Source organism: Apostichopus japonicus, chromosome 6 (assembly GCF_037975245.1).
Source record: "Apostichopus japonicus isolate 1M-3 chromosome 6, ASM3797524v1, whole genome shotgun sequence".
NCBI classification, from domain to species: domain Eukaryota; kingdom Metazoa; phylum Echinodermata; class Holothuroidea; order Aspidochirotida; family Stichopodidae; genus Apostichopus; species Apostichopus japonicus.
Genome location: NC_092566.1, coordinates 9,098,986 through 9,123,079, shown reverse-complemented (window position 1 = coordinate 9,123,079; position 24,094 = coordinate 9,098,986). Strand labels below are relative to the sequence as shown.

Sequence of the window (24,094 nt, the reverse complement as noted above, 5' to 3'; positions counted from 1 at the left end):
TGGATTTCAGTTTAGAAACTTTTCCTACCACTATGGGAATGACACTATGAACTTCAGTTATGTACAAAACTTCAGTTATGTACAACAAGCCTTGATATACACACAAATTACCCCCTCCAGTCCCTCCCTCACCCCATCTCCCCCCTCCCCCCCAGCAACACCTCACTGATCCAAAATATGTACATCCAATAGGAAAGAGAAACAGCAAATTGGTGGAGCACGATTGAAGACCAAAATGAGGGCGATGAAAGAATTGAACATATTTGAAATAAAAGCATGAAATAAATACGATTTGCAGAAATCAATGTTCATTTAACTGACCCAAGAAAACTATGAAAAGCACCCATATTTTAACCATAAACCTCACATTCTCATGTGGTTTTTTATTTTTTAACACAAAAAGAAAAACTGCAAATGTCACGATTAGAAATGGTACCTATTACAAATAAATTCGCCCCAGATAGAGTATGCAAAGTAAATGTATTAAAGCTGAAGGTAAAAGGTTCTTGTTTGCCTGTTTCAATCAAAATTGGTTGTATGGGCCCCCCTTTTAAAAAGAAAAAACAATCATAGAACTGAATAAGCAAATTTTTTTTATTTTTAATTCTTGCCTGTAGTCATTAACCTAGTTTGACATGCATCGAGGTCCAGTTTAATAAGTCAAATACAATTGAAAGCCAGAATTTCTCTAGCATTATGATGTATAATCGTATATGTGGGGGGTCTATGCTTTGTTTACTTTGGCACCAAATACAAATGAGGCTTATTAAATAATTTCCAGAGTAACACATTGATGCCACACAACTATTCCGTTTTGTACACAATTGGGAAATTCATGGCAGTTTCATGCATACAAATGATATTACAGTTTTGTATAAAAGTAAGGAAAGGATTAATTAAATGTTGGTCTGAAAGTCGTATAAGATAAATCGTTTCTTTAATGGCGTAGTTTTAATTTTTAAAAATACAACAGAAAGAAAACAACATAAAACAGAAAACAAGGAAAAGAAAAGAAAAGGAAAAATGATAGCAAAAACAAAGAATTGATCAAAATGAAAATAAAATCACTAGTATCATCATTTGATAATAAATTAAACAAAACAAAAACAAACCAAACATGAAACCAAGATATCCGTACACAGCATAAATAAATAAGCTATAAATACTTCCAATGAAAAATTTCAGGTTTGAAAAATATTGAAGTAATTTACTATCTTAACTTAAATCTATTAAACTATTGGATGCTGTAGTTGTGAGTTACATTTGGGCAAGATATTTGATGTATTTCGAGCTAACACTAACTGATACACACATAACATCGGGTGGACTTACTAAAATTAATTCCATCCTTCTATGCCCACCCCCCCCCCCTTTCTAAGCTACTGTTAGCCACTGCTAGCTACAGTTCTAACAAAATGGTTATCTCTTCTTCTCTCAATAGTTCTTGGTACAACCAATGAAATAAAGTATCAGCACACTTTTCATTTACTCGTGAGGTCTCGAGAAATTATATTGCAGTGATATTTTGTACTTTTCAAAGTTCCATTAACTGTTTCCAAAAGCTCATATTAATTGGAGAGAAATGACTGTTTCTTACCTCTGAAGTATTTTGTTACAATATTACAACCTTTCAAAACCCAAAAATGATCACAGACAGGAGAATGTCCAACCAACGTACTCACAGTTGTGCATAGTTTGCGTTCTGCATGATCGACACAGCCAGTGTCTTGTCTACAATTGTTACACTGGTGCTAGCATATTTTCTGTCGTGTATTGCTTTGCTGGCTACAAATTGTCTAGATGCATTAAGTATTTATGGTTTAAGAATATTCTGTGAATGGAAACCTTTTTGAAAAATTAAACCGCATATTTCTAATGTCTGGCAGAATTGGGACGGCAGAAATGTATTCGCCAATAAAGGAAAGACTTACAAGCAATTGGCAGGCAAATTAAATTTGAAAATAATAGAACCAAGAATCTTCATATATGAACAAAATTGAACTTTTTTATCAAATTTTTAATTTTTGTGCAAGGATAGTTGGAATTTTGCTGATGATTTCAGTGCTACAAGGTTGACCAAATCTGATCCAATTCCAATGTATGTGAGATAAGAAATTAATATATATCCTACCAAATAATAATCTCAAAGATTTTTCTCACTGATGATCTTTGACAATATAAAAAGTTGCTTCCAGTTTCATTGAATTGGGTAGCTTATGAGGCTCACAAATTACACAATGATTTCACAAATATCATATCACTGAAAGTTATTGAAAGCATTTAAATCTTGACACAATCTCTTTTGATGGTCTACATTGTAGACAAAATTATATTCTGAATTTAAAGTAACTTCTTGTTTGTCTTTTTTTTACGTTTTATTGGTAACTTTTTGATCGTTATCTCTTCTAACACAATCATCATATTCCTCACGACTATGTTTTCAAAGATGAATTTTAATTTTGATTCTTTGCTCAGAGCCTTTTCTTCGATATCGTAATTTATGTCTACGTGTATTCATTGTATTTCAAGTTTTGTCCATCTCTTCGGGGATATACAGATACCAAAAAAGAAGGGGAAAAAAAACGGAAATTCAATATCCACTCACTTCAGAAGAATCTATCACCGTGGTAACTAGATCATGGTATCAGTACTTGAAAAAAAAATTGCAGTAATACCATTGTAAGAAAATATAAAAACATAAAAAATTTCAAAAAAACTATTATAACCTCATTTTTGGATGACATATCCATGCCAACACATGGTATTCCAACACTCATTTTCGAATAAAACCTTCCACACAAAATCCTGCGAAATTGGAGTTACCATACAGCACACATGCAACTTTGACTCGTGGTGGAATACTTTGTGCATTGTTACATAAATGTAAAAAAAATGATGCTGGAAACATGTTTACCGCTTGAGTGACCTACTCAGCGTTTAAAAAGAAAAATATGAGATGCTGATGGCAAATCAAGTATGTGATAATATGTTTAGCTGTATTGACCTATAAATCAGCTACCATTTGATTTTATCACCTTTGAGAGATGGCCTGTTTTTTCTCATTTTTATCTTAAGTTTTTAGCTGTTCTCCACGTTCTCTTGTCGGTCTCGCTCCTCCGTGGCCGACTCGTTCAGCAAGAAAGGAGTGACCGCTAAGACGTTGACGCCGATTTGGAACGGATACTTCACTTGCCGGCTCAGACCGATCAGGACTCGTTCCTGCGACAAGAAATGACAAAAGAAATGATGTCTTAAAGTGGAATTGAGAAAGCTAGATTTCCATTACTATGATTAAATTTCTATTTCTCTATTCCAGTATAAGTTACAAAATTTATAAAAAGGACACATAATAATGATACACAAAACACGTAAATGAACAATCATGAAAGCATGAACAAATAAGAATAAGATGGAGGATTAGAAGGTTTTCTTTTTTTTTTTTTTTTTAGAATGAAAGATTTAAAAGGATTAAAAAGATTACAACAGAGATTCTAAGAACCCATTTTGAATATAAATGGCTGCTCTGTAGATAAATGAATTCTTAAAAAGCATAATTCTAAAGAGATTGGTTTATCCTTGATGTAAGTAAGCTAGGCATATCGAATCAACCTTGGATTGTAGTCTGTGATAGTCATTAAGACACATAGTCCTATAACTGACACACCCCTGCACAATAAACAACTTTTGAATAAATCGTCCCATGATTGATACTGTCGCTAAATCTTAGTCAATCAGTCATAGCAGTAAGCACACACCCTGCCGGACTATCCAAGACTATCTCCTGACTCATACTGTTGCTAAATCTAAGTCAATCAGTCATAGCAGTGAGCACAAACCCTGCCGGACTATCCACGACTATCTCCTGACTGATACTGTCGCTAAATCTTAGTCAATCAGTCATAGCAGTGAGCACACACCCTGCCGGACTATCCACGACTATCTCCTGACTGATACTGTCGCTAAATCTTAGTCAATCAGTCATAGCAGTGAGCACACACCCTGCTGGACTATCCAAGACTTTCTCCTGACGGATACTGTCACTAAATCTTAGTCAGTCAGTCATAGCAGTGAGCACACACCCTGCCCGACTATCCACGGCAATCTCCTGACTGATACTGTCACTAAATCTTAGTCAATCAGTCATAGCAGTGAGCACACACCCTGCCCGACTATCCACGACTTTCTCCTGACGGATACTGCCGCTAAATCTTAGTCAATCAGTCAAAGTAGTGAGCACACACCCTGCCCGACTATCCACGACTATCTCCTGACTGATACTGTCGCTAAATCTTAGTCAATCAGTAGAGCAGTGAGCACACACCCTGCCTGACTATCCACAACTATCTCCTGACTGATACTGTCGCTAAATCTTAGTCAATCAGTCATAGCAATGAGCACCCACCCTGCCGGACTATCCACGATTTGGAACCGGGAATCAAACTTGGAGTGACGCAATTTACCATAGCAAGTCAAAATAACCCTACCTCATCTTTGTTTAAGCTGTATGTTTCAATATTACTCTTCTCTTCATAAAGAATCCCTCCTTGAGGGTCGTAGGACACCACATGAATCCTGAAAATAAATAAAGACGAGAAATGGTGTGAGCATTTATCAACTCTTTAAACGGAAAAGAGAGATATATTGAACATAAAAAATATACTGTACTTAAAAGTTCCAAATAAGTGGTATAACCTTGGGTATTATTGGAATCCTTGTCTTCTTAACTCTATATTTCAATCAGACCATTAATAGGGACATCATCAGAGAGTATGTTACTGGACGTAACCAGTTTCACCAAAGACTTTTTATGAAACCATAGTAGCAATTATGATATGAGCAGTTATCAACTCTTCAAAACTGAAAGAGAGTGATATTAAAAAGAGAGACATTAAAAATGTCCTCTACTTAAAAGTTCTAAATATTGGTATAAACCTTGGAGTAATGTAAACCTTTGATGTAATAGGGACATCATCACAGAGTAAGTTACTGGACCTACCAGGTTTACCAAAGACTTTTTATGAAACCATAAGTCATATTCTGAGAAGACAGTGGTGACACTTGTCTTGTTTAACAGTAATTACTCGTAAATTTTCCTTCCAGCCCAGTGGAACTTCCCAGACAAGACACATGGTACTATCCATTAGGGCTGTGAGTTTTCGTTTAAAAACCTAAACGTTTAAACGGCCGATTTTTCGTTCGTTTAAGCGTTTAAACGTTCGCGAAAATCGCGAGAAAACGCCGAGCACGCGTAGCGTTCGAGCATAAAGGCGTGGGGTCCAGGGGACCGCCCTAGGGCCCTGGTGGGGCGAAGACCCCGGAAAAGGAAAAGGAAATTTTTGCGTGTCTGGCGATAAAAAAATTCGCAGTTGAGGATGCAAAATACTGACAACTTTTTTAATTTAAATTGTCACGAAGCTGATGAAAAATTATAAATGACAAGTAAGAGTAGCTATATTATGTTATAAAATGAAAAGAGATTTAATCTGTCGTACAATCTTTAAAAAGTTTAACTTACAGAACCTCCGATATTATGAAACAAAAAAAGTTCGGCAAAGCCCCGTTTCTAGACTGCCTAACAATGAATAGCGCGCACTAAACGTACATCAGTTTACAACTGCAGTACGGTTTAACCGAACTTAAATACTACGGTAGGATACTGTACATGTGCTCAGAATTTTCCCAGGTACCTCGCCAAACAACTGTGCGCTTATCCCCTGTCTAACACCCGTTTGTTAACATTTTTGGCACGTTTCCAAGAAACGTTTCATGGAGTATTCCCCATGATACACGAGGCACAGTTCATACACGCAGCACAAGATATCAAGCTATGGCCATCTTTATGAAAGTAAACCTTGGAATAAAATATGTTTTAGGCCACACGGCATGATTAACTAATGCTAAACATTATTTCCATGTTCTTGTAGAAAACGTCAAGTTCGCAAAATACAATTAGTTGTGTTTTTGTAGTTACGTCAGATCAGTAACAGACGAGGTGGTTAGGCTATTTGCTATACACTTAACTATGGTAGGACATTATTTTTTTCTGTATTTTGGAAATTCTAGAAAATACTTTCTTCCCCCCCCCCCGCTTAACACCAGATGTGGTCTTACGGTTTATTCATAAATGGGTGTACTAGAGCCATGTTTACATGACATTAGTTGCATTTAGCACAATATGCCAGTTTCGCGTGAATTTTTCGAAAGTGTTTTGCTGGATCTTTCGTAAAATTTGAAAGGACTGAACTTACTTTTCGTACACAATTGGTAATTTCTCTACTGATTTTCAGAGTTTTTTTTTACGATCTCCAATCGATACATTTCCTTTGATCATGTATTTGAACAACTATTACCAAGTCGAGTATTTGACCCGGTATTGTCTGGTCGGAGAGTTCAACGTGATGGACAGGGATTGTAATCATTTCGATCAAACATGCATTGACTGGATTATCTGCGCCGCCGCTGTCGGCTCGATATAAAGTACACTTGTGCCGCGAATCAGGAAGTTTTCACAAAAGGATAACAGCGTTCAAGTTTAAGCCATTCATATCGCCGGATACATCGGGGGGGGGAGGGGGACAAAAGTAGGATTACGTTCGCGGTTTATGATTCGACTGATCGTAAGTTGTGTTGTTATTTCGCGTAGTAGACAAAATAAACAAGGGAATTGATACGCGATTTTTGCCAATAATTTAATTTTCAGTTGATATCATAGTTTCGTTTAAACGTTCATCAGGTTTTATTAAACGTTTAAACGATGTTTCGTTCGTTTACACGTTTAAACGTGTAAACGGCACAGCACTACTATCCATCAGTCATGTTCCTGACAATTTGACTGAATTTCTTTCTATGCCAGTAGCTTAATGAAGTCGTGCTATCATATCTGACAAAGTATTTTCTGGCACTGAAGTGAAATCTGCAAGTTCACGGAATGTCCTTGTGCCATGTGGTCATCGGGTGACCCTGTTGAATGCGAAGGGGACCGCAAATTCGAAAAATGTTGTCGGCCAAGTTTGTTCCAGGGTATGAGATAACCAACAGCATCTATGGAGAAATAACCCCCAGTGTACCATACGATTGGGAGTGTAAAGGAGTGTTAGCTCAGTGGTTAACGCCGGTGCCTTTCAATCATAAGGTCCCGAGTTCGAGTCACTCCAAGATTATTATGTATGTCGTCCAGTTACAGAGTTGTTGACAATTGACAATTCATAATCTTGGACGTTAAAATATGAATCTAAGAGACTGACTTCGGTCAGCTTGCGGCTTTGATAAGCCAATGATGGCTTCTTCGCGAGTTCCTGCTTGCAGGAGGATCTAAAATACATACATCCATACATTGGCAAACCTATACATCGCCTATCAACCTTTTACCTTATCATAATGGAGCGATGAGATTGCATACTAATACTGGAAGACACTGGGTGAGTTGTGTTGTTTCTTTTGATCACAAGTAACCTGTGTAGAAAAAGAAGAGTACAGTAAAAAGTCAGGAGGATAACTTAGACACAAAATTGTTATATTTCATAAGTTTGTTGACAACTTTACAAACAACTACTATCAGTGGTTATATTTTGCTATAACACTTTTTGTTTGTTGAAGAATGAACCTAAATATTATTAAGTAACAAAGGCATGTCAGTCAAAGCAGATGGTTGACTTTCAAGTCAGCACTTCTCAGAAGCAAAACAAACATCATTGGCACACACAACAAGATTTTTTTAATATTAACATGTTTAAGATCTATCAAAAAAAAATTCCAAAGACCAAGGTTTGCTTGATTTCACCTGTGGGTGTTATGTTCTGTATATTTCTGCAAGAACTCATAAATATGATGAGTCATTAATATACATGCCCTCAAATGTTTCTTCTCTATTGGGGCTATGACATATCAACATCAGATTTCTTCCTAAGGTCATGAAGGCCTTGGATACTAAAAAAACAAGGGGTTTTCCCTTAAAGAGCAAAAGAAGTATGCTAGCTAAGGGATCTAACTTAAATCAAATCTGTTACACAAAAGCAAAGTGCACCAGTAGTCAAGGGATCTCTTTAAGTGATTGGCAACTCTCCTTTGTATGGCTTCTATATAGATCAGGGGTTCCCTGACTGGGGTGCATGAACCCGCAGGGGGTGTGTGAGTCCATCCCAGGGGTCAAAAGTCAAAACTAGAGTACTTTTTGTTGAACTAAAATCTGATATATCATATAATTTAGTAATGTACAAAAGTCGTACAGGTCTTTCGAAAAACTCTACAATATTACACTATGAATTTGATTTTTTACGAAGCACTGTTATACATATTATAGTATAATAATGACTCAGATCGTATCTCGAAAAGTTGGGGTTCATGGACAACTCTGACATACACAGGGGGTTCATGGGGGGATAAAGTTAGGGTGACCCTGATATAGATACAATGTAGCAGATGTGACATTTATGCTCACGACACCATCTTATAAGTACTCACTTGTTTGCGTAAGTTATCAGTAAATCCACGCCGTAGTTAAAGCCTGTCCAACGCCAACAGTACTGTGTGAAAAATTAAATTATAGGATAATATTACGATGGGAAATTGCCAGGATTGATTAACGAGGAAATGATCACCAACAGGGTCACAGTCACAGTCTTGTGGCCATCTGCTAGTGGACCATTACATAGAGCTAACCCGTCAATTCCTAGTCATTACACATTTACCCTCGGAGAGGAGCAGAGGGACTGGAAGGAAAAGATTGGCAACGAATGATCGAAATCGTTGTCGGTAACAGCAGGACATCAATATCAATGTCCAGGGATGTGCTCACACTGGGAAGCACCAGGCGGCTGTGCCCAGCAGTTCTGAATGCCGCCCAGCACAAACAGTATTTTAAACATTTCCACCCGGCACTTTTTTGATGATAATTTAACAAATTTTACCATAACCAAAATCTGGGAGAATATATGGCACAGAATCGGAAAAATAGCACCACCTAAGCATACTTCATGTGAAAAATTTGTCCAGTAGGGAGGGGGTACCCCACCCATGAGATCCCTCTCCCAGGGTGTGGATCACACTACCGCACAATCTGTCCGGCACTCAAATATTCCTGAGCACATCCCTGGATGTCCTTTCTGATTAGTCGCAAATATGACATTGCAGGTTAATATTCAACACCAACGGGTCTATTTTTGTGTAACATTTGACCCAAACTTATATATGCAGCTTGATCACACACTGAACTAGACTGACTCGATCACTTCATGACGATAACGAGTCCTGGTCTGAATGTGCGACTCATCTAGGCCTAGGTACAGCTATAAGGACACTGTGGCCGGACTAAGCTACTTGTTATGGAAAGGAAGGGACTTTTCTGGTAGAGATTAAAAAATCTATTTTACTGCATGTAAACTAATCAAATATAATATATTTGGTAATCATCATGTTTCTTCATAGGATAGAACCTGTCAAAGCCCTCTACTACGCAAGTTATAATGGTGATGTACAATTGTCAAAGGTTTGATTTCAAAAAATCGTATGCCAGCATCGACGAGTTCGGCAGATGACAGTCCTGACCATGAAATAATATTGTCGACCCATCAAAGACAAGGTCTGCCAGGGCCCCCACTAGTACCGGCAGGAAGACCACCAATCGACCACCAGCTGGTGTACCAGCTTAAAATTCTGAGAAGACTAGGCCGGCAAATTTATAACAAGTTTCCGAAAGAGCAACTTATTTGATGCTCATGCGCTTGCGATACAATTTACTTTACATCACAAACCAATTTTTGAAGATGACTATTTTCCCGCAACCTTACCTCTCCTTCTTTTGTTATCATTCGACCGCATCTCTGTGAGTGTATTTCAAACTGTTCTGCCGGAACCGAGTCCTCTTTTGGTCTGAAGGCAGAGAGAGAGAATTAGAAATCGATGCAGCTGGGCATGAACTAAAGTTTAACATTTAATCTTACTCTTGTTTGGTAAATATGCAATTTTATTTTATTTCCCAGTTAACATATTATATATCATATAATATATTAAATATTATATATTATATATCCGTCAACATATTTGACAGATAATTTTCCCGCGTGGCGCAGGCTTGTTAATAGACTGAAGACCATACTTTAGTATAATTTCCCAGAAACGATTCCAGTCATATTTACCGTATCTTTTAAGAATCAACCTCCCAATAAATAACACGACTTAAATCATACATATGGTTGTAATACACAGAGAATTATGTCTCTTGACAGTAACCTACACGGCATCCGTACTTTATGTTACCAATCAGATTCGCGACAATACTTCATTGACTTTAGCATGCCACTTTGTTGCATGCTGCCAACAGGCTACTCTACGTACATTGCAAATTATACAAATGTACCACAGACTATTCAACAGATGAAGCTGTGTTGGCTCCAGCCCTTGTTCTGTCCGTAATATGGTACTGCACTAGTTTACTGTACAGCAAATGGACAGTTTTCAAAGTAAAAACTATAGTAATTTATCTTCACATTACCAACCAAGGAAACGCATAAGCAAAGAATCCAACCAAAGGAACCTGTTATCGCCGATTCGCTGTTATTCATCGTTGCATTTCTCGGGTTCCACACGTCCGCGCTTCTTACTAGTTGTTGGCCATTTTGTCAACGTGTGTGTGTACAACGTGCTTTCGCGGAATTGGGCCCAACGCACGACATACCGGGATTAGTTGTACTTTACCGAGTAGCCGAGCAGATCGCATCGACAAGTAGTTTGTAATCAGTAAGTACCAATTTTTCAGAACCAATGGACACCATCAAAGACCAGAACAAATCTCAATGTGTGAAGGAAATCATTTTCAAAAAAATTGATCATCTCACCCACTATCTTTAGCTTGCTCTACTCTCAACATTCTCAGCCATTGTTGTTTGAATATTGGAAGCAACCAATCTTAAAAGAGAATGAAAAAGAATGAATTCATTATATAAATATGATTTATCACTTGAAGTTGAATGAAAAGGATCCTTTCCCCTCTTCCTCCACCCTGTATTCACCCCCCCTCACCCCAGAAGAACAAACAGGAGTCAACATCTCCTAAAGTAATAATCACCAATAAATACACTAAAATCACACAATATGATTCAAGACCAAGGCTTTCAAACTGCAGAGTTATTTAGTTTTAATTTCTTTTCTTTAGGATATAAACTTTACTTTCTTTAGGATATATAGTTAAATCAGCCCCCCCCCCCCACCCCTTTATGTAATGAACAACAAGTTTCCTCAAAGTACAAGTGACTCAAGTGGATAGAAGGATAATTTAATATTTAAAATAATATTGCGGATTTATAAAGCACAGACATATCCACCGATAACGATGCTCAAGGCACAAGGACCACTTGAAAATGTAACAATGAGTAGTAGTTGCTGGTATTTAAGGTATAAGACCCTGCCCCCCCACCCCCCCAAAAAAATAAAAAAACTTGTTTACAATAGTGCAATCTAACATTTGACAGTTTGGTTCAGCTTGTCTTGAATATCAGTAAAATTTTGTCAGTAAATATCATCAGTAAATAAATCAGTAATATCATCAGTAAATATCATCAGTAAATATCATCAATAAATATCATCAGTTAATCAATAAATATCATAAGTAAATATCATCAAAAATATTATCAGTAAATATCATCACTAAATATCAGTAAAGATTTTGGGGACATGAGGACAAGTTCACTACTACTGTAATTAACACCTTATTTTGGCTGATATTTAGCTTTTTGTATATATTTTCAAGACCTTTTCATCCCTTACCTTCTGGAATAATGTTATCTTTCTGCAGTTGTTTACACGCCGCATGGTCATTGATGATGTATTCGAAGCGCAAAGCTCTGAAGAGAGGCTCAAACTGTCGACCTTTCTCGGAACTGAGAAATTCACCAGTTTCTGAGAAGACGAGGAATATCACAAGTTAAAATGCTTTCTTTGACAGGAATGAAGATATGTTGTCATGGTGACAGTGGAAACAAATTAGTATTCGTCAATGCAGTGATCATGATTGTTAGATGCATCCTGGCAAAATGAATAAGAAATAGAATCCACCCGGTGAAAAATTGTATGTTTTTTATAACACAATTATCAACACTCGCCCTACAGGCCTTCTATTGCAGTTTTTTATCTAGACCTAGCATAATTTTGATTTAAAACTCTGAAGTTTTTATTTCATCATTATTATTATTATTATTCTATATGCTACTTTTTGTACTGTGAACTATGCTAATTGTGGTTTGATAGTGACAATTCAGTGTATGGTCGTACAGGATCAATACTGTAGGTAGGGTACAGTTTGGGTTTTCTTTGTACTCCTTATTTCTTACCGATGTCATACTTAATGGTATTTACCCTTGTCCTATTAATCACTGCATAACTATCATAAATACATAAACAAAACAAAACAACATATCGAAGCAAAATGAAAGTCAGATATTTGACCTTAGAATGCAGAAAGAATCTGATCGAACTCACCAAACTTTTGATAGAAAGAATCGACGTTTTTGCCGAGGACTTTAGGATCTCTGTGCCACGATGGATTAACTTTTAAAAAACAATACTGTCAAAAACAAAAAGAGAGACAATAAATGATTTAAACTAAAAATTTTTATTAAACTAATACACTTTCAATGTAGTCATTGATTGGGGCTTACATCATGTAACGGAATTGACCGAAAAGTGCCTAATGGACAGTCAGCAGTCTTCTCATTACAGATACGGATCATTTCTCGAAAGTATACTGTTGTTCAAAAAAAAATTAACATCAAAAGTTTTTGCAGCAAGATCAGTTGATTCTGTTATGCCTGATCATTGTTACCAAGGCCTAGTCGACAACAACAACAATTACACTGTCAACAACTGCAACAGTAACGACACCGTGTTGACACTCGTCACCATGACGATTATGTCAACTCTTCTTGGGCAAAGTGTCAAAGAAAAAATAGGGACTATCTTTGCAGACTGGCTGTGTCTATTCGGTGAATATATTACACAGCCTGGCTGCAGGATGCTGCAGCGCCCTCACCCTCCTACTTTGGACATGGTACTTAGAAAATGATTCATCGATTCCTTGCATATGGTATGAAGACTTTTCTTATAGAAACAAAAGTTTTGAACGATAGTATTCAGCTCAAGGGTGACTTTTAAAAAAGCTTTTAACGACAACTTAAAAGAAAACAACCGAAATGAAAAAGGAAGAAATAAAAACCAAATGTTGTACCTTCTTTGTAAGAGAATAGACATCCATTTCAACTTGAAGAACAAATAAATGAGGTGAACTCATGACTTTTTTAAATAAATCTAAACTGTGGAAATAACGATAAAATGAAAAGAAGGAAACAATCACAGTGTTATTAGAACTGGATGAATTTATTACAGAAACATTACAATTCAAATGAGAGACCAATCTGTCAAATATAGTGCCCCCACGATGTCTTTACAAACTCCCCTCTATACAGATGTAAAGGCATCTCCTATTGCCGATCCATGTTGATTGCATCATTGCTTGTATTGCATATATATGGATTTATTAAATATTTGTGATATTTCATCAATGCAGAGTGAATGATGTCATCAATGTTATCGAGTTGAAAAAGTTTTTTGTTTACAATATTTCAATAACTTATCTACAGATAACAGAGGGAAAATAACATTTCTACAAAAATTGAGTTGAATTTTGATAAAATTCTATTTCTACAGAGAACCTTGACAGCTATGAAAGCAAACATTTCAAATGTTTCAGGTCTCAAGGACAGATCAACAGGAAGATTATCTAGACGCTACGTAAAGCTTTTGAAGAACATCTCCCTGGTGACATCACAAACCACCTCCTGTGATAGACTTTCTGGTTTAAGGGAAGGTATAGCAAATCAGAAAAGAATCTCAAAGCACTTAAAGTAGCCCAACAATAATGGTTTGCATCACAAGTGCTGTGGCCGAGTGGATAAAGGCGGTGGCATTTGAAGCAATGAGGCTTAGCAATCGGGAGTTTCCGGGTTTGATACCCAGCCGGGTCATAGTCAGGTGGGTTTTTCATCCAAGAGCAATCTATGGTTTTCCCATATCTGAAATGACTTTCTAAATTGCAAAGATTCCAAATTTGAGTTAAAATGTTGAATTGGAAGCCACCTGACGTGTAGGTTGTAATCCATATGCCCTCACTGGTTTCTCCCATATTTGTGGTCACTTAAGTATCATCCATCCAAGTATGCATATCTTATTTCAAAAAGTTAGCTTTATCATTTTGGCAACCTGTTATTCAAACTTGGCTTTTTGATTAGAAAATATCTATATTGCAATGTTTCCTTGCTATTCCATTTGTAAACTTCCTGAAACACAAAATGTTAGACAATGGAGGCGACATAGTAACATATATTTATGTAACTTCATTTCCCTACATGGTTGCCATCTTTGTCCAGTATTATATTATTATTATTAAAGTGTTTTCTAGAGCACCCTACTTTCACCATGAACTGTGACTGTGTTTTTTTTCTGTTTGTGTTACTACTTGCAGTTAGGAGTTGGGGGAAAGTGAACAAATTCATGAAATCAAAATAACACTTACCTTAATTCTAATAACAACTCACGATTCTGTACAAACATAAGGTTCCTTTCTAACCATTGCACACAACTGAAAAAAAAAAAGAAAAAAGAACATATCAATTCAGGAAATGTTTGGCACAGAAAGTTCACAAAGGAACTCAACTTTATAGAACTATATCAAGCGGTGTTTGTGGATCACATAATCAATCAAACTACCATTCTTTTTTTCTCGACTGTATCTCATAAAACTTGCATGAGAAAAGGACTTGAGTCCATGTGTTCATAGTTCTTAAAAACTGGCAATTTTCCATCATGACAACATAGTATTTGCAGGCAAAATGAGAACAATTTGATTATTTCAGAGGCTTTGTTGAGTCTGATTATTAGAGTGTTCTCGAGTCTTATGAGCATAAAATATAGATATGATGTCATCTTGCAATTTATGGAAAAACATGATCATTTGCTGGAAGATCTCCCCTCGTAAAATGAAGCTATAAGTAAAGAGAAGGAAAACTTTTAAATCTGTATTTAAGTGAGAAATTTGTCAAGTTTGCTTGCTCAGTTCAGCACTGACTTTAAAAATCTGCCAAAGTTAAACGCACAACAACGATTCCTTCCGACATCTTAATAAGATTAACTGTGAAAGCTGTGATACACCTGTCTTATAAAATATGTTGTTTGGAGATTAGTAGTGACATCCACAGTTTTGATAAACGTACGTACTCTTCACTATGGAAGGATCTGCTGCCTACATAATAAAAAGCTGAATTTTATCTCTTTCCAAGAGTCGACAAGTTAAAAGCCCAACAGAGAGATGGTCTGATGTCCAGATAGCCACCTACTAATTGCTGAATAGCTCAGGCTGGCAGAATACAGGACTTGTAACCCTGAGTTCACTGGTCAAAATCCCCTTATTATTTTATTTATTTATAATCTATTTATTTGTTTCATCATATAGTATAACAAGATGAACAAGACAATATAACTGCAAATAAGTAAAAAATGTGAAATGAAGTAAACTAAGAAACCCTTTTTTGCTTAATGGAATAGAGTACTCCCATCAAAGAAAATAGATAACCTTAACACCTATAAAAGTACTACCCCCACAAAAAAAAAAAAAAAAAAAAAAAAAAAAAAAAAAATAGATAACCTTCTCGCCAAGACTGTCTTTAGCTCTTTTCCATTGTTTATATAATTTCCCGGTCAGAGTTCCGCTGTTTATTTTACTTACAAAGAAAACATTTGTAAAGTTTTTATACAACAGTCTGTGCGAATAAAAGCAACACCGGCATAAAATATGGATTTCAATCCTCTCTTTGCTCTCTCTTCATCTTACAGTACCTTGTTTCAACCGTCTGTAGACCGTACGAACTCGCTGCCGAATGATAAGCTCCTATCGTCTTAGGGCTGATATTCTCAGACATGACATCAGCACACTGTTGTATTAAGCCATCCTGTACAAAGGATACCAAAAAAAAATAATAATAATAAGTGTACGGTAGATAAAGATATTTAAATATTTCATCATTTAGCTGGGATATTCCATAAATTTTGTAGTCAAATTCATGATGTAAACATGAAATTTTATATGCCCTACATTTAGAGCATGAAACCTGTTTTCACTACAGGGAAAAACATAGTGTTCAGGTTTTGTATACATAGCAGTTTTTAAGGATCTGTATTTGGTCTCTTATAAAATACTATGTTTTCCTGTGCAAACAAAAAAAACCTGCTTTATAAAAATCTTAGGACTTGTATAGCAATTTGATCATTCTGAATAGCATTTTGCGATACGATACTGGATAAATCATCCCCTGAACTACCAGCAGAATTTATATTAATTCCAGGGGAAAGTTTTAAGACTTCTTTCTGGTCATCCCATGGACAATCATGCCTGATATTTTGGTTGTCTGAACAGCAAGTTTGGTTGACCGAAAAAATAACAATCAATCAACATGGACACCGTACGAGAGATGTGTAGGTTGGTGAATAGAAGTTCACCAGCATTGGGAGTTATACAAATTTATCATTTTACCTATTTTGGGGGTAGGTCTAATTTATTGACAATGCAATCTGAATTTGATGTAAATATCTGGTCATCTGTCGGACGGTCTCCTACAGCTGATTGTGGTAGTCCGAACAGAAATTAGATCGTCTCAGACGACCGAACTACCGTTCAATATTTGCCCTGAGCTAGCTTCATCCCATTCTGTTACACATGGTACACTATGAAACAATTTAACACATATTTCATGTCAGCATATCCAGCTGCATCTTTGAATATATACCTTGGACAGAACAGCTAAAACTACTGACCCGAGTTCAAGTCACTCCAAGATTAATGTATGTCATCCAGTTACTGAGTTGTTGACAATTGACTATTCATAAGCATGGACGTTAAATATGAATCTAAGAGACTGACTTCGGTCAGCTTGCGGCTTTGATAAGCCAATGATGTCTTCTTCGCGAGTTCCTGCTTGCAGGAGGATCTAAAATACATACTACTGAAAGACTTACAAGCTGTACCAGCGAGGCGGCTGCAAGCACCGACACCACTCTCGCTGGTTCTATAAGTACGTCATCTCGGTAAAGAGATCCCAGTGCAACTTTCAGAGCTGTTGTAGAATAATGGTGAGAAAATGCTGGTTAACTTAACAATGGAGACCATGATGATTTATAGCTGTGTAACAAGAAGCTTAATTATCAAGCAGCACAGCCCACATATCTTCTGACTTGTTTTTCTCTCTTGTTTTTGGCTTTTTGAAGCCATATTCAAATACAGCGATACAAATTCCCAGATATATGGTATAACTTTGAGTTTTTACATCATTAACAACTTCTCTTTAACATTTCAGGTGATGCTGTAGGTAGGCAGGCAGGTAGGTAGGTAGGTAGCTAGGTAGGTAGCTAGGTAGGTAGGTAGGTAGGTAGGTAGGTAGGTAGGTACAGTAGGTAGGTACAGTAGGTAGGTACAGTAGGTAGGTAGGTAGGTAGCTAGGTAGGTAGCTAGGTAGGTAGCTAGGTAGGTAGCTAGGTAGGTAGGTAGGTACAGTAGGTAGGTACAGTAGGTAGGTACAGTAGGTAGGTAGGTAGGTAGGTAGGTAGGTAGGTACAGTAGGTAGGTAGGTAGGTAGGTAGATAGGTAGGTAGGTAGGTAGGTAGGTAGTTAGGTAGGTAGCTAGGTAGGTAGCTAGGTAGGTAGGTACAGTAGGTAGGTACAGTAGGTAGGTACAGTAGGTAGGTAGGTAGGTAGGTAGCTAGGTAGGTAGCTAGGTAGGTAGCTAGGTAGGTACAGTAGGTAGGTACAGTAGGTAGGTACAGTAGGTAGGTACAGTAGGTAGGTAGGTAGGTAGGTAGGTAGGTAGGTAGGTAGGTAGTTAGGTACGTAGATAGGTAGGTAGGTAGGTAGGTACAGTAGGTAGGTACAGTAGGTAGGTAGGTAGGTAGGTAGGTAGTTAGGTACGTAGATAGGTAGGTAGGTAGCTAGGTAGGTAGCTAGGTAGGTAGCTAGGTAGGTAGGTAGGTAGGTACAGTAGGTAGGTACAGTAGGTAGGTACAGTAGGTAGGTAGGTAGGTAGGTAGGTAGGTAGGTACAGTAGGTAGGTACAGTAGGTAGGTACAGTAGGTAGGTACAGTAGGTAGGTAGGTAGGTAGGTAGGTAGGTAGGTAGGTAGGTAGGTAGGTAGGTAGGTAGGTAGGTAGGTAGGTAGGTAGGTAGGTAGGTAGGTAGGTAGGTAAGTAGGTAGATTTTTTTTCGTCCATAAGAATATGGAAACTTGTCTCCCTGCAGCTAAACGCATAAAAACAAAATGTATCGGTCAGGCATGTAATAACTGCACAGGTGGTGCATTTCCTCACCTAATGTTTCTATAAATGATACACTTACTGCCGATCTATTTTGCTGACCAAAATGCATTTTGGGTTTTAACCCAGGGCAGGTCCAAGCTATTTGCACTGTGAAGTACGGGACATTTCAGAGACTTAAATGTGTCTAAAGGTTATAAAAAATCTATTTTCCAGAAACTTTTTCAGGTTTACATATTTGTTATTGCTGCTCCTTTATAACAAACTTATGAAGATTTCCTATACTTGCTTTAATTAGGTCCCATCATAACTAATGTACAGTGTGACGTACAGGACCAGAGAATTTTGTGTTTTTTTTTACTAAAGAGCAAAGCTGAAATCCCTCTGAAATTAGGAGGGCAGTGATGAAGCTGTTATAACTAGTGAATAGCCTAACCTTCCAAGGGCTAAGCTGTAACATATTAGAAAAAAATATGAAGCCCTTCCAGTACAGTGATTACACAAATGAAAATCGTCCTGTGACGTACGGGACATGTGACGTACGGGACAATTTGTCAATATACAAATTGACTATGAAAACTCATATTTTAATTCCTGAATATACCATAACAAGCTGATTTCTACATAAAAAACATTAATTTGGATATGCCAGAACAATGTCATTGGTAATTTCATGCCATATTTCCTTCTCTCTGGGATACGGAAAACAGCAGTGACTGTACTTATGAGATCATTCAACTACATAAAACATGGAATGCGTAAAGTATTAATCTACTGTACACATACAGTACATCAAATACTCATAACATCAATTCTAGCTTTGTTAGACCACAAATGATTCAAGATGCAAAGTTTTGGTGCAAAACTGCTTTGGTATATACTGTACAACACTTTATCATACTCCCCACTATTGACCCTGAAGTTGAAATAGGATCCATCCCATTCAAAACATACCAAAATGTCCACAATAATGTCCACTGACGTCCATCTATGAAACTAGTACAACAAAGAAAACTCTATAGACCTAATACTGGTTACCAGACCAAATACTCATAACATCAATTCTAGCTTTGTTAGACCACAAATGATTCAAGATGCAAAGTTTTGGTGCAAAACTGCTTTGGTATATACTGTACAACACTGTATCATACCCCCCACTATTGACACTGAAGTTGAAATATGATCCATCCCATTCCAAACATACCAAAATGTCCACAGTAACGTCCACGTAATGTCCATCTATGAAACTAGTACAACAAAGAAAACTCTATAGACCTAATACTGGTTACCAGACCAAATACTCATAACATCAATTCTAGCTTTGTTAGACCACAAATGATTCAAGATGCAATGTTTTGGTGCAAAACTGTTTTGGTATATACTGTACAACACTGTATCATACTCCCCACTATTGACCCTGAAGTTGAAATATGTTCCATCCCATTCAAAACATACCAAAATGTCGACAGTAACGTCCACATAATGTCCATCTATGAAACTAGTAAAACAAAGAAAACACTATACACCTAATACTGGTTATTGAACAAACTCATGAGTGATTGTTCTCTGCAAAAATTGGGTGAGTGAAACTCTACACTAAAAATCTCAATGTCTACTATCTAAGTTCAGGACACAAGAACATTGTTGCAAAGTCATGATAGTCACACTTCACAATAGGCCTACGAAATGTTGAAATGCAAACTCAACATTCTTAAAGTCGTCCTCATTCAATGTCAATGTTGAATAGCATTGTAAATGATTCTGTATCCCACACACACACACAATTGACTTCCCCATAGTTTATTGAACAACACCTGGGCTGTTGGTGGTCATCAGTCAATCTTTATTTGGTGCCATGATGTGCTCTTCAGGCATGCAGGGATTATAAGTTGCAACTACTGGTACCAGCTTTCAACAAAATAAATTTGTAAGCATTGGAAGGTTTCCAGTAGAGGTCCCCATCGGAGCCCATGCATGTTTATTATGTATAAATACAGGGTTTCCACCACACTATGTCCCGTACGTCACATTTTGTCCTGTACGTCACATTTTAAATTTGATAATTAGATTTGCAGTGAATATTATTTCAATTATTTTGGGATGGATTTTGTTGAGCAATGTTCTTAATTAGAACTTTATAGAATATCACAAAAAAAAAATTGTTCTTCCATGCATCAAAACTTGAAAAAAGTGATGAAAATTGTGACGTACAGAACATCAGTATTTGGACACTAGCTAATTAGCATATTTAATTGATGAACCCCCAAACATAATATGTCAAAATTATTGGAAGGAAGGGTGTATCATGTCCCACATAACATATATTCAATTAGTTCATATTGCTGGCAGGGAAATAGGATTTCAAATGTCCCGTACGTCACACTGCAATTTGAATTTATGCAAATTAGCCGTCTGTAATTGTTCAAATAGGCAAAAAAATCCCCCAAAAATTATGAAAATCTGAAACTTCAATAATTCAGCCTTAACCTGACACCACATTTAGGGTGCTTCAGTAAAGTTTGAAATTTGGCTTCTAGGGATACAATAGCTTGGACCTGCCCCCCCAATGTACTGATTTTTCTAAGGTGGGCAAAATTTGACATTCAGTGAAAAGATCAGAGTTGCTGGACGGTGGAGCGACTTTGGACGAGGTACAAGCGTTTTTGGACGAGGGAGAGATTTCGGACAAAATTGGACATTCAATGTATAGATTAGAGTAGGCTACTTTACAGTGATATGGTTAAGGATGCAGTGTTTCTCTGTCTGTTTCAAACAAAATGGTGCAGTTGTGCCTCCTTGATATGTATAGCAGGCCTATGCTGTACAGCTGATCCTGAGAAGAGCTTACAGTACAGTGTTTAATCTTCTACTCACCATTTTCATCGATATTCTGATCTGGTATGTCTACTGTAATCTCCTTCAGGGTGGATTCCTTCCATGATCCGCTGAACATGCTAGCAAAATAACTGGACTGGAGAGGACAAAAAATAATATACATAAAAACTTGTGGAGTGTCCTTTTTTCTATCCTGTTTTTTTTCTTCAATTTTCTTCTTGTTTGAAGACTTGCCTAAGCTTAAACTTTACAGTTGAGCTTCTGTACATATAGTTAAATTTAAACAAGTTTTCTCTTTTCACATGACCAGTACATGTAAATTTATAAAACAAGCTTGACATCATGAGAACAGTGCCCGACATTTCACGGCAAAACTTTATAACAAACATTACAGTCACTAGACAAAGACTGCCACCATAACTGCACTGCCCTGAGTACTACCATTTCTTTCTTTATATTTATGTTTTACTTTTAGAAAGGTCAATATGTGTGTGGAGGTTACAAATAAAAATTTGGTAATAAAAGTCACCACTTTTTGCACAGTTAAACACAACTGCAAAGGGACATAAAAATGCACAAAGAGCAATTGAATATGCAGCAAAGAGGTTGTTTAACAATTTTACCTCAAGCTCTTTCAGGTTCTGTTTAGTTTAAAATTTAAATCTTAAACATAATTTGAAAGCACTTGCTTTACTACTTAAGACAACTTACCTGGCAGAGATAAATCTTGTGAAGTGGCCAATCCTTATCGAGGGCCTTGATGGTGATGTCTGAATTTTCTCCATTCACAAACAGAGTGTCATAAATGTACTTTGCAGTACATTTCAGCTTTTTTCTAATGTTGAAATGAGGAGAGAAGCATACGGTATGGACATGTACAGTTAATCTTCAGTGAAATATATAGAGAGCTCATCACCATATAATACTACATTACCTTAAATCATGACTCCCCATTTGAAGTTACGGACCAACCAGGGTTGCCAGACTTCCAAAGGGTCTATAGTCTAGGCCTAATTCTGCTTTTAACCAGTTGAAATGTTACCAAAGAATTGATCATGCATTCATGCAGAATTCTCAACTTTGACAGTAGTCTAGCCTATGGGATGTCATGAAACATGTCTGATGTACAATATGGCCAAAAGTCATACTCAAAGTCTTATCTGATAAACACTTAGTACTAGTTGACACTCTTCACAAAATATTATTAACACAACTATCACAGATAATTATTTTAACTTGTTTTAAAAACTGATATTATTAACACAACTACCACAGATAATTATTTTAACTTGTTTTAAAAACTGATTGTTATGTCACAATGTTCAAGTTTAGAGCACAGTTTGGGAAGACCTAGGCCCACAGTGTGCTAGAGAAAGAGTAAATCGCTTCCAGCCTATTCAAATATTTGAAGACTTATGCCTAGCCTAAACTAAAGTTACGCCTAGGAGGTATATCTTGTATGATGTAGGCTACACGGGTGTTACTAAAACGAATGACAATTGCGTTACACATAACGAATGACAATATGTTGTACACACTAAAAAATTGCGTTGACTAAAACGAATGACAGTAATGACAGCACAGACATTTGCTTCAACCGGATATCACAGTTCAGACTTCGTGGGTATCTAGATCTAGTAAAGTATACGGACAAGATAAAAACGCACCTTATAAGCGAAATTGTAAGTCTGATTTTAAAAAGTAAATTTAACGTCATTTACCGATATTAAATGTTAGAAACTAAGAATACTATAATCTTGAAACGGCTTCAGTTATCTTTCTATATAAATCTACAGAGGTAAAAAGCACAGCACGAAAGTGTTTTCCCACACAAAAACTTTCCCTGTGGTTTCTATCCGTAAATTACACCAAAACCCTGCAACCACATAACATGCGATTTTCCTCAAATCATTTTTGTGCAGAAAACCAATAACCGCATTTACTCCACTCCGTTAATCATTCTATCTCTTCTCAACACTGTCCTTCGTTGTCATTCGTTGTCATTCGCTGTCATTCGCAAATGATAATTAACCCTGTACAAAGTCAATTGTCATTCGGTCATTCGCTGTCATTCGTTTTAGTTTGTCCCGGCTACACTTCCCAGGTAAGTCTGACATAAGCCTATTCTATAGTGTAATTATATGAGCCTATTATACGAATTTACCACATTCTTAAGCGCGCATGTGCATTACTTTACTTTTCGGTTAGCCTAGTACTTAGTAGGACCTTGGCCCACTAACTCAATATGGGCTAAGGCCTAAATTAAGTATAATTACGTGAGTGTACCCCGTCGACTAGCCCTGTTCAGTGTTACTGTTAGTCCTACATACAGATGCATACTTTAACGCTAGGCCCAAGTTGACTATCGCTAGAAACTTAGACTATAGCTACCTTTGGGGTGAGTTCATATGCTTTGTATCTTCATCGTCCTCACTATCATCTCCTAACGATCTTTTCTGACCTTTCACTCCTTCGCTGAGTACTTCACCTCTAAATCTTGCAGGAATGTTACCCATATTTTTAAGAATTTGTGTAACCCCTACATCACGATCTTGTTTTGAATTATACGAACCCAACAACTACGTACAATTCTTGTTTCAGCTTGAAATTGTATCAAAACAAAATACTTTCCGGTTTGTCGCCCTCATAACCAATGCATGATTTCGCAATGTTTGCTTTATCATGGTTGACGCTGTAGTTTACATAGCATTTGCATCTGTGGTTGGTAAAGACCACTGAACTTTTTATTACATTTGTAAAGACAGTCAAACCTTGCAGCAGTGTTAACCCTGACTATTCAAGACCGGAAGTAACTAACGAACGTTAGTATAACCTATAGTTTCACGGCAATAATGATGACGAAATGGGCATTTAAGCATTCAGGGTTTTTTTCTCCAAGCTTGCTGGGAAGTCACAT

At 36.9% G+C, this 24,094-nt stretch overlaps 1 protein-coding gene across 1 annotated transcript; it reads right to left on the bottom strand.

Annotated features, from left to right (window-relative positions):
* Positions 1-565: 565 nt before the first annotated feature.
* On the bottom strand, positions 566-23,789 carry LOC139968907 (germ cell-less protein-like 1). Its single transcript, XM_071973520.1, has 15 exons — positions 23,569-23,789; positions 21,889-22,012; positions 21,217-21,313; positions 17,056-17,153; positions 15,880-15,992; positions 14,561-14,626; positions 13,217-13,301; positions 12,472-12,556; positions 11,761-11,892; positions 10,833-10,902; positions 9,786-9,867; positions 8,461-8,522; positions 7,369-7,452; positions 4,485-4,572; positions 566-3,219 (listed from the first exon to the last, which is right to left on the bottom strand). Exons 1-15 carry the CDS (start codon positions 23,691-23,693, stop codon positions 3,079-3,081), a joined length of 1,452 nt encoding a protein of 483 aa, XP_071829621.1. The 5' UTR covers positions 23,694-23,789; the 3' UTR covers positions 566-3,078.
* Between the last annotated feature and the right edge of the window lie 305 nt (positions 23,790-24,094).